General features: G+C 41.4%; 1 protein-coding gene across 2 annotated transcripts in view; it reads right to left on the bottom strand.

Annotated features, from left to right (window-relative positions):
- Window positions 1-13,710, bottom strand: part of ARHGEF9 (Cdc42 guanine nucleotide exchange factor 9) — a 217,100-nt gene extending 203,390 nt beyond the window's left edge. Inside the window, exon 1 of one of the 2 annotated variants that reach the window (XM_029241365.1) lies at window positions 13,299-13,710. In XM_029241365.1, coding sequence (XP_029097198.1) covers window positions 13,299-13,328 — 30 coding nt within the window. In that variant the 5' untranslated portion in view covers window positions 13,329-13,710. The remainder of the gene's footprint in view (window positions 1-13,298) is intronic. The other variant, XM_029241369.1, reaches the window with a different exon arrangement.
- Between the last annotated feature and the right edge of the window lie 374 nt (window positions 13,711-14,084).

Below are 14,084 nucleotides of genomic sequence, written 5' to 3'. Positions count from 1 at the left end.
AAAAAAAAAAAAATGGCATTTTTCACAGAACTAGAACAAATAATTCTAAAATTTGTATGGAAACACAAAAGACTCTAAATACCCAAAACAATCTTGAGAGAAAAAGAACAAAGCTGGAGGTATCACACTCCCTGACTTAAGACTATACTACAAAGCTACAGTCATCAAAACAGTATGGTGCTGGCATAAAAACAGACACATACATCAATGGAATATATTGGAGAGCCCAGAAATAAGCCGACGCTTATATAGTTAATTCATCTACAACAAAGGAAGCAAGAATATACAATGGGGAAAACAACAGCCTCTTCAAAAATGTTGCTGGGAAAACTAGACATTTACATGTAAAAGAATCAAACTGGACTACTTTCTCACCCCATATACCAAAATAAACTCAAAATGGATTAAAGACTTGAATGTAAGACCTAAAACCATAAAAATTTTAGAAGAAAACATAGGTGGTATGCTCTTTGGCATCAGTCTCAGCTATATTTTCTTGGAGATGTCTCCTCAGGCAAGGGAAACAAATGCAAAAATAAACAAATGAGGCTACATGAAACTGAAAAGCTTTTGTGCAGTGAAGGAACTATCAACAAAACGAAAAGGCAGCCTACTGAATGGGAGAAGATATTTGTAAATTATATATCTGATAAGGGGTTAATATAAAAATATACAAAGTACTCACAACACTCAATATCAAAAAAAAAAAAAAACAACTTGATTGAAAAATGGGCAGAGGACCTAAATGGACATTTTTCCAAAGAACACATACAGATGGTTCACAGATACATGAAAAGATGCTCAACATCACTAATCATCAGGGAAATGCAAATCAAAACCACAGTGAGATATCACCTCACAGTTGTCAGAATGACTGTAGTCAAAAAGACAACAACAGACACTGTTGGCAAGGATGTGGAGAAGAGGGAATCCTTGTGCACTGTTGATGGGAATGTAAACTGGTAAAGCCACTATAGGAAAAAGTTCCTCAAAAAATTAAAAATAGAACTTCTACGTGGCCCAGCAATTTCACTTCTGGGTATACACCCAAAGAAAAAAAAAGCACTGATTTGAAGAGATATATGCACCCCTATATTCATTGCAGCATTATTTAGAAGAGCCAAGATATGGAATCAACCTAAAGTGTCCATCAATAGATGGACTGATAAAGAAAATGGGGAATATTACTCAGTCATAAAAAAATGGAATCTTGCCATTTGTGACAACATGGATGGACCTAGAGGGTATTATGCTAAGTGAAATAAGTCAGACAGAGAAAGAAAAATACTGTATGATTTCACTTATATGTGGAATCTAAAAAACAAACAAATGAGCAAACATAACAAAACAGAAACAGACTCATAGATACAGAGAAAAAAACTGGTGATTATCGGGGTGGGGGAGGGGGGATGGGATGAGTGAAATAGGTGAGGGAGATTAAGAGGCACAAACTTTCAGTTATAAAATAAATGTCATGGTGATGTAATGTACAGCATAGTGAATATAGTCAATAATATTGTAACATTATTAAATTGTATGGTGGCAGATGGTAACTAGACTTACTGTTGTGATCACTTTGTAAAGTATAAGAATATTGGATCACTATGTTGTACACCTGAAACTAACATAATATTGTAAGTTGATTATACTTCAATAAAGGAAGTAAAAAGAAATATGCTGAATAGTATATAAAATGTGTGATTTTGGGGGTGAAAAAGAAAGAAAATAAGAAAATACTTTTGTATCTGCTTATATCTGCATAAAGAAATTCTGGTGAACTCTAATGGGGGAACCTGGGTGGATAGGGGTCATCCATTGGATACATATTAATAGTTTGATTTTTTAAACCATATGACTGTTCTATTCATTAAAAATTAAATTTTAAAAATGTTAAATATGCTTTGTGATCTTAATAAGCTCCCTCCCCCTTTCTCTTTCTCTCTGCTTCAATTAACCCGATTACAAAGAGCCCTACACTTAGAAGGAAGCAGTATAGCTTGAGAGTTCAGAACACAGGGATTAGAGTCAGCTTGCTGAGTTTCAACCTTAGTTCTGACAATTGCTGGTTGTATGACCTTGAGCACGTTACTTAATGTTTTTTAGTCTCACCTTTCTCATCTTTAAAATGGGGAGAATGGTATAATGCCCTGGTACTCATTCTGCCCTTCACTTTAAGCAAGCCCCAGACTCTCAGTACTGTAGTTTTCTCACATGAAAAACAGGGAGATTCTTATGGTTCTTGGTGAGGATTTAATGAGTGAATACATGTAAAGTGCTTAGAACAATGCCTGGCACATAGTAATGCTCAGTAAATGATAACAATTACTATTATACGAGAGTTTGAATATTATCTTTGCCCCCAACTTTAGGCAAAAACTATATTTTCTGAGCCTCAGTTTCCTCATCTATAAATAGAAGAAACAAATAATGACTACCAAAAAGATGATGAAATCATGAAGTTGAAAGTGCTCTATGGATTAAAACATTTGGTTAAGAAAAGAAGAATTGTTATAGTAGAAAAAGGTGAGGGGCATACTAAATGAAGATTCTACTTATTCAATGCTCCCCACCTCACCTCCAGCATTCTGAATGAGGTCATATCTAAGCAGCAAGTGGAGGTCTTTAAAGGTCATGAGTCACTTCTGTATTAAATGTCGGAAGATTAGTCCTGGTTCCCACTTCTCTAAAGCAGAGTGGCGAAAAGGGGCTGCACACCAGTGGTTGCCACTCCATCATGAGATGCTAAATGTTTCTGTATAAGTGTTCTTATTTCTAGGAGGTGCTGAGGTTCATTGATTCCTCTGCTATCCTTAGCAGCTTCTGTGAAAGGAAAGAAAGTTGCACTCAGTCCTGAAGGCTCACTCTCCCCCCTTCATACATATAACAAGTTTATGAAGTACAAAATAAGTCACTTAAGCAGGAGTACCAATTCTCCAGATCACAGCAAACGGCGCTTACAGGCTCATTTTATGATATTATCTGGTTTGCACCTCACAACAGCCCCAGAAGGCTGGCAAGGAGTGAGGGGTAATAGTTCCCACTTTACATAAGGGGAATACTCTGCTTCTCAGAAGGAAAGTGACTTAGCTCTCACCACTTCGTGGGAGAATGGAAAGAACAAATAATTTAAAGCCAGAAAACCCAGTTCTTGGAAAAGTACTTTAGAATCTTTAATGTTCTATATATTTGGGATTTTTAATAAACTGTCATGCCAGGGCCAGGACTATAACCCGAGTTTCTTGTCCTCTAGACCAGAACTCTTACTGAACTGATGATGGAAAAGAGAACAGCAAATAAGGATCAAGAAAAATTATCCCCCAAGAATAACTGCAGCTTACATTTAAATAGAACTTCACAGCTTCTTAAATAGGCCTTTTATCACATTTCAACCTCATTGCAACCTTGTGAGGGAAGTGCAGCTAGAAATAGGAAACTAAAATTTTAACCCCCTCTACACATACTTCTTATCCCTCTTCCCTGCTGTATTTTTTCTCCTTAGCACTTAGAACATAGTATATGCTTTATGGAATCATTTGCTTAGCATGTATCTGCCCTAGTAGAAAATCCATTCCACAAGGACAGAATTTTTGTCCGTTTTGTTTACCATTCAGTGTCTAGGACAGTGCCTGATACATAGCAGATGCTCAATAAATATTATTAAGTAAGTGAATGAAATATCTATGTGGCTGTGTGCATGTGTGTGGGGGAGAGAGAGAGAGAGGGAGGAAGGGAGGCAGGGAGCGAGAGAGGGAGGGAGGGAGCAAGAGAGGGAGAGGGGGAGAGAGAGAGAGAGAGAGAAGGGCCCCATTTTGCATATTAGTAACCTGATATCCAGATTAGTCAAGCAATTGTCCCAGGAAGGACTTCTGAAGCTTCCCATTTCAGCCTGTTCCCTTCACCTAACTGCCTGGCTGGTTCAGGGACATCTTACCTCTGCAAAAAGGAACATTTACTGCAAATGCCTCTGCCTTTTCTATGGCCAGCTTCAGGCATGGTTGGCTACAGGCAGCCTGAGGTTCTTCTCCTTCATCAGTTCACTCATCCATTCCACAAATATTCACAGGAGTGCCTGCTATGTACACAAAAGGCATTCTGCCAGGCTTCATTGACCTTTACACACCCAAATACATTTGTCTCACAAACACTCAAATGGCTTCCCTGAGTTTTCACAATCTCTGGTATTTATAATGGTGAGGGAGGAAGGGGCAAAAGTCAGTTGAGTTCTCAGCATGTGGCCTGAGGGTCCTGCTCTCTTCCACAACCTACCTGGCAGTTTCATGCCTACCTCATAGGATTGTTGGGAAGATTAAACTAGATACACATGCAAAAACTTAGAGCAGTGCAGTGCTTGGCACAAGGTGAACGCTGGCTTGGTAAATGTTAGCTATTATCCTTAAGCCCTACTGCATTCGTGATCTTATTGCTGATATCCCTTACCTCTGGAATGAAGGAGACCAAGCAAAAATCCACTCCTGGCAAGCGGGGAGAGTAACGCTCAAGGAACTACTATAGAATTACAGATCTATTTCTCATCCTGGCTCTGTTTGAAGATAGATGTGTGGAAAAGATACTTCATCTCTCCCAGTCTTAGTTTCCCCAACGTTTAAGTATAAAGAGTGTTGTGATGCCCACATAAATTCACATATGTGAAGGTGCTTTGAAAATGCAAAATACCAAAAAAAGTGAGGGATTATTATTGTATTAAAATAATAAAGATGATTATTAATTGAACCCTTGTTATGTGAAATATACTGTACCAAGTGCTTTACATAGATTAGTTTCATATTTACAATAGTACCAATGACCAGGTACTACTATTATTTCAGTTTCACTGATAAGTTGTGATAGTTAATTGTATGTGTCAATTTGTCTGGGCCACAATGCCCAGATATTTGGTCAACATTATTCTGGATATTTCTGTGAAGGTATTATTTTGGGTGACATCAACATTTAAATCAGTGGACTGTGGGTAAAGCAGATTATACTTCACAATGTGGGTGGGCCTCTTCTAATCAGTTGAAGACCTTAATAAAACAGAGACTGACCTCCCTCTAGCAAGAGGGAATTCTGCCAGCAAACTGCCTTTGGACTCAGACTGCAACTCTTCCCAGCTTGCTGGCCTACCTTACAGATTTGGGATTTGCACCTCCACAATCACGTGAGCCAATTATTTAAAATAAATCTCTCTCCCTCTCCCTGTCTCCCTGTCTCCCTCTGTGTGTGTGTGTGTTTATTTATTTATAAGGTTGACTCTTGAACAATGCAGGAGTTAAGGGCACTGAGCAACAGCACAATTGAAAATCCACCTATAACTTTACAGACAGCCCTCCTCTGTATCCACAGTTCCACATCCATGGATCATATAGTACTGCAGTCCGTATTTTTGGAAGAAAAAAAAATTCACATATAAGTGGACGCACACATTTCAAATCTGTGTTGTTCAAGGGTCAACTGTGTGTGTACACACACACACACACACACACACACACACACACGCACACACATATCCTGCTGGTACTGTTTCTCTGGAGAACCTTGACTAATATATAAGGAAACTAAAGCTTAGAATGGTTAAATCCCTTGCCCCAAATCACACAGCTAGTCAGTGGCAGAGCCAGAAACCTAGGGGCCATCTTCCATATTTCCTCCCTGTTCTATACGTCTCTCACTCAATCCAGCACCAATTTCCATTGATTCTATCTCCAAAATTGTTGTCCAATCTGCCCTCCTCTCCTCAGCTCCAGTGACTTCATTTCTGCAGCAGTATCTCAACTGGGCTTGCCATCTCCATTTTCACCCTCTTCAATCCATTCTCTATAGCCTGCAAAAGTCAACTTCTCAGATCATAAAGCAGATCCCACCATTCTACTGCTACAAATGCTTCCTATTGTACTTAGAATAAATAGCACTTGTCAGTGTCCAGCACTATCACACACACTGTGAGCATAAATCAGTCTTCACAATAACACTATGGATAGTACCATTATAATCCCCATTTTTCAGAGGGCATAACTGAGGTACAGAAAGGTTAGGTAACATGTCCAAGGTCACTAAACTAATAAGTGGAAGAGTCAGAATTTGAATCTAGGCAGTCTGGTTGAGAGTGTGCTATTAAACACAGAGCTATACTGTCTTTGAGTATAGCTGACACACACCTTCCCTGGGCCTGCAAGCTCCCTGGGCCTACAAGGTCCCGTGTGGGCTGGTCCCTGTCTGACTTCCTGTCTTCCTATCATGCCACTTGCCTCCTTTTCTGCCTGTGCTCCAGCCATACAGGTCTTCTTTCTATCCCTCAAGCATGCCAAACTATCTCAACCTTAAGGACTTTGCACATGCAATTCCTGTTGCCTCTCTCAAACTCCCCACGAACTTCACTATCTCATCCTTTATTTTTTATTATAATCCAAATTTGTTAGGATTTTTCCCCTACATAGCTGACTCAACTTAAATGTCACTACCCTGGTATGTCACACGGGCCCTTTGACAAAATATTTCCTCATGGCAATAGGACTTCTTAGAGCTAGCTGAATGCATTTATTTCCCCCCACTGCCTGGTTTCCATTATTGAACAGTTTAATCACTTGCAGAACTAGTCATATTCTAACACACACACACATAAAACGCCCCCCCACACCAAAAACAGCACAATGAGCAAACTTCTCAAAACAACGGGCTAAGAAGAAGCTCCTCTCATCATGTCATGGGGCTGTTTGGGGGCCTTTTTCAGTCCCTCCTCAAGCAGAGAGTTCAGGAAGCGTTGGGCTGGGGTGGGAGTGATATTTCCTTGTGAATGAAATTCCTGTTGGATCTCTTGGCACTCAGAGAAGAGTAAAGTTGGGTCTCATCTTCTGAGGGCTGAATTCAGGGCAGTAGAAAAGATCATATTCTACCCACCCAAGTGTATATCCCCTCTGTACTGTTAGGAATAATAATTCTTCCCCATATGGGTAGAGAACAACAAAGTTCACACAGCCCCTTTCTGTCTACACTCACACATATGATTCTCACAGCAAACTGGGAAGATAAGTGAGACTACGTGATGGTTAATTTTATGTATCAACTTGACTGGGCCACAGGGTGCCCATACATTTGGTCAAAAATTATTCTGGGTGTTTCTTTTCTTTTTTCTTTTTAATTGAAGTATAGTTGGATATGGGGATTCTTTTCCCAGTTATACTCACTTTGTGGTCTTGGGTAAAGCACCCTCCCTATCTGAGACTCAGTTTTCACAATCTATAAAATGAGTGGTATTAAAACATTTTGTGTGGGAGGTAGGGAGAACACAGAGAAAGCAAAACCCTTTTCCAAAGTCGTAAGCAACAACCTAACATATGAAGCCAAAACCCAGGTGCTCTGGATAAATCAAAAGTAGGAGACCCAAATTTCTGCCTGCCCCTGCCCCCCTCCCTTGAGGCACTGCCATGGTAACCCGAGGGCTCTGAGGCAGGGGACCTGCAAACCTTTTGTGTAAAGGGCTAAATAATAAGTATTTTAGGCTTTGCAGGTCATATAGTCTCTGTCACAACTACTCAAATCTGCCTTTGTATCATGAAGGCATAATGAGCATGGCTGTGTTCTAATAAAACTTTATTTATGGACACTGAAACTTGAATTTCATATAAATTTCCATGTAATTTCATATACGTGTATCACAAAATATTGTCCTTCTTTGAATTTTTCCCAACTATTTAGAAATGTAAAAACCATTCTTAGTTTGTGGGCTGGATTTGGCCATCAGGCTATAGTTTGCTGACCCCTGATCTAAGGAGTTAGACTAAATTATACCCAACGTCATCCAGCTTGAACATTAAAGCTGAGGCAGCCCAGAAGCAACATGAGCACTGTAGAAAGTAAAGCCTGAAATTATACTGTTGCCATGGAAATTCCAGAAAGTAGATAACAGAGTGGAGTGGGTCTGCTCAAGGGTAGGAGACTACCACAAAAAGGAGAAGGCTCAAATTCTGATCTAACAGTTCTAAACCCCTCACTTCCCCAGGCTGATCTGTATTTTAAACTACTTGGTGGTTCATCTACAGTCAGAACTTCAACTGTGACCAGTGCCTCCCAATCTTCCTCTGAGCTCAATATGTAGATCACCAACTGGCCTATTGGATATCTCCCATTTGAAGCTGTTCAAACATCTCAGACTCAACTTGGCTCAGACTATACTTGTCATTTCCCCTCTATAAATGCTCCTCCTCATTTTGCATTCCCCATCTCTGTGAAGGATATCACCATCCACTTAGTCTCACAAGAAGACTGTCACTGGGGGGAAGTAAAGGTAGACAAGGGCACATCAAGTTTTGATTGATACTTCACCAGATTGATGACAGTATTTTTACTATTGGCCACATCTGTCAGGCTGTGGCTCATAGTCCAAAGCTGAGTTCAAGCCCTAAGTTTCTGCATTTCTACACTGGCACACATACATGTGGATTAACTGTAACAATAACTGCAGGTTGTCTTCCAATGGCCCCTTCTTCCTTTGAATCAGAAACCTTGCCCCTGATTGTTAGCTGTGCACATAACCAGCCAGTTTACATAACTACATTTCCAAGTTTCCCTTGAAGCTGGGAGCATCCATGTGACTCAGTTCCTACCAATTAGATTTAAGGAGAAGTATTAAATAGGACTTCCTGGAAGGCTTCTTTCAAAAGGAGGGTTAAGCCCTTTTCCTCCTCTTTTACCTTCCCTTCATGCTACCTAGAATGTGGATGTTAATAAATGTTCTAGAGCTTCAACACCCATCTTGGATCATGGAGCAACCTCAAGAATAAAAGCCAAATGCTAAGGATGGTGGAGCAGAGAAGTCCCTAAAGACTTTCTGAAGGTACCATATTGGCTCAGATATGCCTATATTCTGACTTATTTTATGTGAAAGAATAAAACCTGTGTGTTTTAAGCCAGTGTGAATAGATTTCTGTCATTCATACCAGAATTAAATCAACCATTAAACTTACCAGTTGTCATTGTATCTTACTTATGCAGAGATTTCCACCAACTCAAATGTTGTGGCTTTTATATAGGTAACATGAAATTTGGCATGGAATTAGTTCAAGATTCCATATTCTCCAAAGCGGTGCCATACCAAGGGTGGAGCAATAGGAGTAGGAAACCCTTAGTGCAGGCAATGAAATAGTGTACTAGCTATAGAATTTTTTTAAGACCAAAAGTCAAAGTGTACTTTTATTATCACTATGCGCCAGCAATTTTAAATAATGCCAGTAACAAAATACTCCTCCTTGAAAAAAATCTTTTGTTGGTCAAAGCTCTAAACAATTGTTGTTATTACTGAGTTTTAGTAATATATTCAATACATAAAGTTTCAAATTATTACATTTGATTACTTATCCTTTAATAATATTGTATTCTACATGGAAGTTGATTCAGAGTCGATTCAGCTGATTCCAGTTATACATTTGCCACCCTCCCACATACACACAGATTTTACATGTGTTCCCTCAGTTCATTTTACTTTGGAAAGGTTTAAGACCATTCAAGGTAGCTTTGGGTGCATTTCATGTCTGCAAATCCTTCTGGCACTATATGTTCCAGAATTTAAATAGTAGATTTGAAGTAAACAATGATAGCACTACAATTGTAAAGTCAAAGAGACAATGTAATTTATTTCAATTCTGTCATCTATGTGACCAATTGGAGTTTTTATTTGTGCTTAAAATATAAAACAGAGAAGATAATATGAACTGTAAAGTGTAGTATTTTTGTTCAATAAGTACACATTTTAGATCATATATGAGACGTTACTGAATTTGAATATCTTTAAAATTGAAGTTTATTCTTCTTTTTCATTGTTAATTATTTGAAAATTAAAAAACAAATCAATAAAATAATTATTAGTACTGATTAGTACATGATTATTACTGAAAATAATTTTGTCACATAGAGGAGAGAGTATTAAAAATGAGCCATTCCAGATGTCACATATGTTAAGTGTATCATATCTTCAAAGTACTAATAATATACTTAATATTCTCCAGAATCCCAGAAAGCAAGAGATTGGTTCATTAGTAATCCACACAGAATCAACCCTCAATTAGCCTCACTAGAGGCCAGGAGCCCAAAGCAGATCATTGGATCATTGACATAGACACAAAATTCCCTTGTACGCATCCACCCACTCTGTGTTCATTCTAGCTCCACACTCAGTCATTCAAGATTTGGATGGGTGGTCAGAAAGGAGAAAGACACAGACCATCTACAATGCTGACTACAGCCCTTTCATACAGATTATCATCACCCTGGTCCAAGCCACCATCGCCTCTAGCCTGGACTATTTTAAGACCCTCCTCACAGGTCTTTCCTTTGCCCCACTACAATCTATTATCCTCTTAAAATTTAAGTCAGATTATTTCCCTATCTGTTCAAAACTACCCATCTCACTCAGATTAAATGTCCCCAGGACATTGGCCTCCTTGTGTTTCTTAAACAAACCAGCTGTGCTCTCTCTCTCTGCTGTTTCTTATGGCTAGCACTCTCCTCACCTAAACATCCCCACAGACCTTGTTCCTTCACTTCACATCTCTGCTCAAATGTTCCTTAGTCAGAGAGGCTCTGACTGATTTATCTAATATATCATCCCAGCCCTATCTCTCTCTATTCTCTTACCAGATTTTCTTTTTCTTCTTAGAGCTTAGCATCTCCTGACATATTGTGTAGTCATTTGTGTAATTGTTTAGTGAGCTCCCTTGACCCTCAGAATGTAAGATCCATGAGAGCAGAGAATTTCTTTTTGTTCACTGCTGCCCCCAGCACCTAGATCAGTGTCAATTCATAGTAGACTCTAGGTTTTTTGGAATTAATTAATAAGCTCAATAGATCCTATGAGATGTTACCCTGTCCCCATTTTATGGGTGAGAATACTGAGAATGGAAGAGGTTTGACAATTGTCAAGTGTTTCAGAGCTGAGAAGTATAAAAGCCAGGCCCCTCAATGTCAGACTTGTGATTCTGAAACCAGCTTGCTTTCCACTCTAGGCATACTGCCTAACCCAGCACAAACTGCCATTGCAGACACAAGCTATGAATAAATACACCGAACAATTTACCATCAAAAGTGAACTCACAGTATTTTTTAACACTGTCTACTAAGATGGAGTTTATTCTGTAAAATGCCAACTGATGTTTTACTGTTCAAGGACCTTTGTGTAACATGTGACACTTGCAATCAGTTACAATAGTCAAACGTTCAACAAAGAAATCTCACTGTTATGAAGAGCTCAATCTGGATTTCAAGGGCTTTGCAAATGAAAGAACAGGAGCAATTACCTTTTGACTAGCCATATTATAAAATTGTGGCTAAAAATATACTCCTATTTTTTCCTAACAAACCACCAGTTAAATTTTACCCAACATTTACTTCTAGGAAACTGAGAATCTCAGACATGGAAGGAATTTTGGTAATCATTAATAGCTCCATTTAATAGGTGAGAAAACTGAGGCTCAAAGCACTCCTGTTAAACATCAGGGCCAAGGTTAGAAGTTTCCTGCCTTCCAGGCTATAATAGAATTTACTACTCCTATCTCTTGAATTCTGGCAAATAGTTAAATAAATGCTTTCATCATATAATATTCACTACTTCAGTCTCCTAAAAATATTATGAGATTTCTCCATCAATCTCTTTAATTACATAGTCTCCACAAGTTTTCTGTTACTCTCTCCTTTCTCACACACAATTGGCAAAACTTCAGATTTCTCCATTAACTTAATCTGTTGTCAATGGGTGGCTCTGGACCCCTATACTACAATATATTTAGTAGAGGAAGGAGGTCTCACCTAGACCCTGCTGCTAGAAATACTAGGACTGTCATGGGTGTTATTCAGGCAAAATTCATGGCATTAGTTCATCATGAAGGAAGTCCTTTACCAAGATCATGACTCTTTGTTCCTTTCTGCCTTTATCAGCACCATTTGATGATTCTGTGTAGCAGTGGAGAGGGACAGTGACAGAGAGTCAGGAGACTCCTTTGCTGGACTCAGTTTTGCCTTCATGGAGCTGTGTGGCCCTGGGCAAGTCTCTCCCACTCTCTGGGTCTCAACTTTCCTGGATGGACAACAAGGATTTAAAGGCCTTTTCCTGCTCTATGGTTTTCTGGTTCTACAAACATTTGAAATAGCTTTATGGGACTCCAGGGAAAGAGGGAGATCTGAGAAGAGTCTCTTGAAGTGCTGGCAAATACAAACTAAATGACTTCAAGAAACACTGAAACAGAGGTCTAAGGAAACTGCAAGGAAGGGAAGAGAACAGCTCCTCTGAATACAGTCATAGCCCACACCAGATTCCCTGCTCCTTTCCAGAATGGGAGCAAAAAAAGGAGTTAAAGATCAATTTTTGCCCAACAGCTTCAGGCTACTTTCCTTCAGCTGTAAGTTATGGGTGGCAGTTCAGAAGTGTGGGCTGGCATTGCCATCAGTGCCTGCTGACCCAACCCAACTGCCCTCCAAGACCCTCTTGCCCATGCCTCCCAGCTGAGGACAAAGGCATTGTGGCCTCCCATGCCCTCGAGTCCCTGACCAGACTTGAGCTACCCCTGGCTGAGTCAGAGAGGCATCAAGATGCAGCCACCACTTCCTCTCTGCAAAGGAAGTCATTCCAAGGTCTCCAGGTGGAGAACGGAGCATCATGGCATACAATGAACTGTTGGAGGATGATACTAAACACACACACAAGCACACACTCCTTGGATGGGCGGGGGGAGCTCTCCTAACTGCATGGGGCCCAGATCCATTTCCAGGATAGCAGTTTCTGTAGCTGTCTCTCCTTGACAAAGCCCGAAGTGTGGACAGGGTGACCCCAGCCCAGGCAAGGAAGGGCTTCAGGACTCCCCCAAGCAGCTTCCCTGAGAATGGCTCTCTGGCTCGTCCCAGGAAGGGGATACACGCAGCTCTCCCATACTGCCCCCTCCACAATCCCAGGCTTTGTGACTACCCCTCCCTCCCAACCCCGTGCCATATCCCCCAATCACCCCACCCTCCTGCGAGACTAACTGCTCCCAGAGAGCCCCTCTACCAGCCGCCTTGCCTCTCTGGTCTTCCAGGTGACCCCCCCCCCACTCGGGGGTGGTAAGAACGGGGACGGAGAAGGGAGGGGGCTTTCCTCGCAGGCAGGCAAGCAAGGGCTCCTAAAATGGCCACAGCAAGCTTGCTGGTATCTCAAGGACAGCGGAGAGGGCGGTGGGCAGAGACTAGGGGGCTCACTGCCTGGCGGCTGGTGAAGGAGCTGGGGGTGGGGCTAGGGGACTGAAGCTCAAGCTGGGGAAGCTGCGGTTATGTGCACTCACCATTCCCGATCCACCCCTTATCCACTGCATGGTGCTAATGAAGTCCGGCTTCTCCAAGGCCCCGGTGGCTGGCGCGGGTTGTCTCGGGCTGGCTGGGCTGGCAGGGCTGGAGCAAGCGAAAGCCCCAGCGCCTCCTCCCCCTCGCCTCCTTCACAGCCCTACAGCCCAATCCCCTTCGCTGCGGACCTCGCCTTCATTCACGTTGTTCCATCCCTGCAGGCAGGCTCTGCCTTTCTGCCCCGCAGCTCCCGAGGTGCTTGGCCTGGGGAAACGTGGGAGGGGGACTCCCCACCGACTGCCTTTGTCCCCTGCTGAGGCTTGAGATCTGGGAGGTGGGGTGCACGGAGAGGATGTGGGTGAATAACCTCCGCCCAGGAGAAGGCAGCTGCCACCTCTACTTGCCTCCGGCTGCGCTGGAGTTAGATGCTGTTTATTGTGGGGCTCCCCAATTGTGTCGAGTCAGCAAAAAGTCCTTTCCAAACTTGCCAGAGGTGTTGGGCCAGCCTTTTAAATAATAAGATCCTGCCCGAGTGGAGCTATGCCAGCACTCTCCCGCTTTCGTCCCTCCAGGACTCCCTCTACGTAGTCCCCTGGGGTCTTCTCTCCTAGTGCTACTCTCTTGGGGATTTCATCCTCATTATCACTTTCACTTCTCAGAACAACCTTGTGGAGGCAGGCATTAGTATCTCCATCTTACAGATAAATAAATAAATAAATGATGGAGGAGACCTACCTAAGGTCACATAAAAAAGGTAAAGTCTCAACTTTACCCTCTGCTGCTTTCCA

The sequence above is a fragment of the Monodon monoceros genome, unplaced genomic scaffold (genome assembly GCF_005190385.1).
Source record: "Monodon monoceros isolate NGI ecotype Baffin Bay Population unplaced genomic scaffold, NGI_Narwhal_1 Super_Scaffold_22, whole genome shotgun sequence".
In the NCBI taxonomy this organism is placed as follows: Eukaryota; Metazoa; Chordata; class Mammalia; order Artiodactyla; family Monodontidae; genus Monodon; species Monodon monoceros.
Note: the sequence above shows the minus strand (reverse complement) of the source record. Positions and strands in the feature narration are given on the sequence as shown.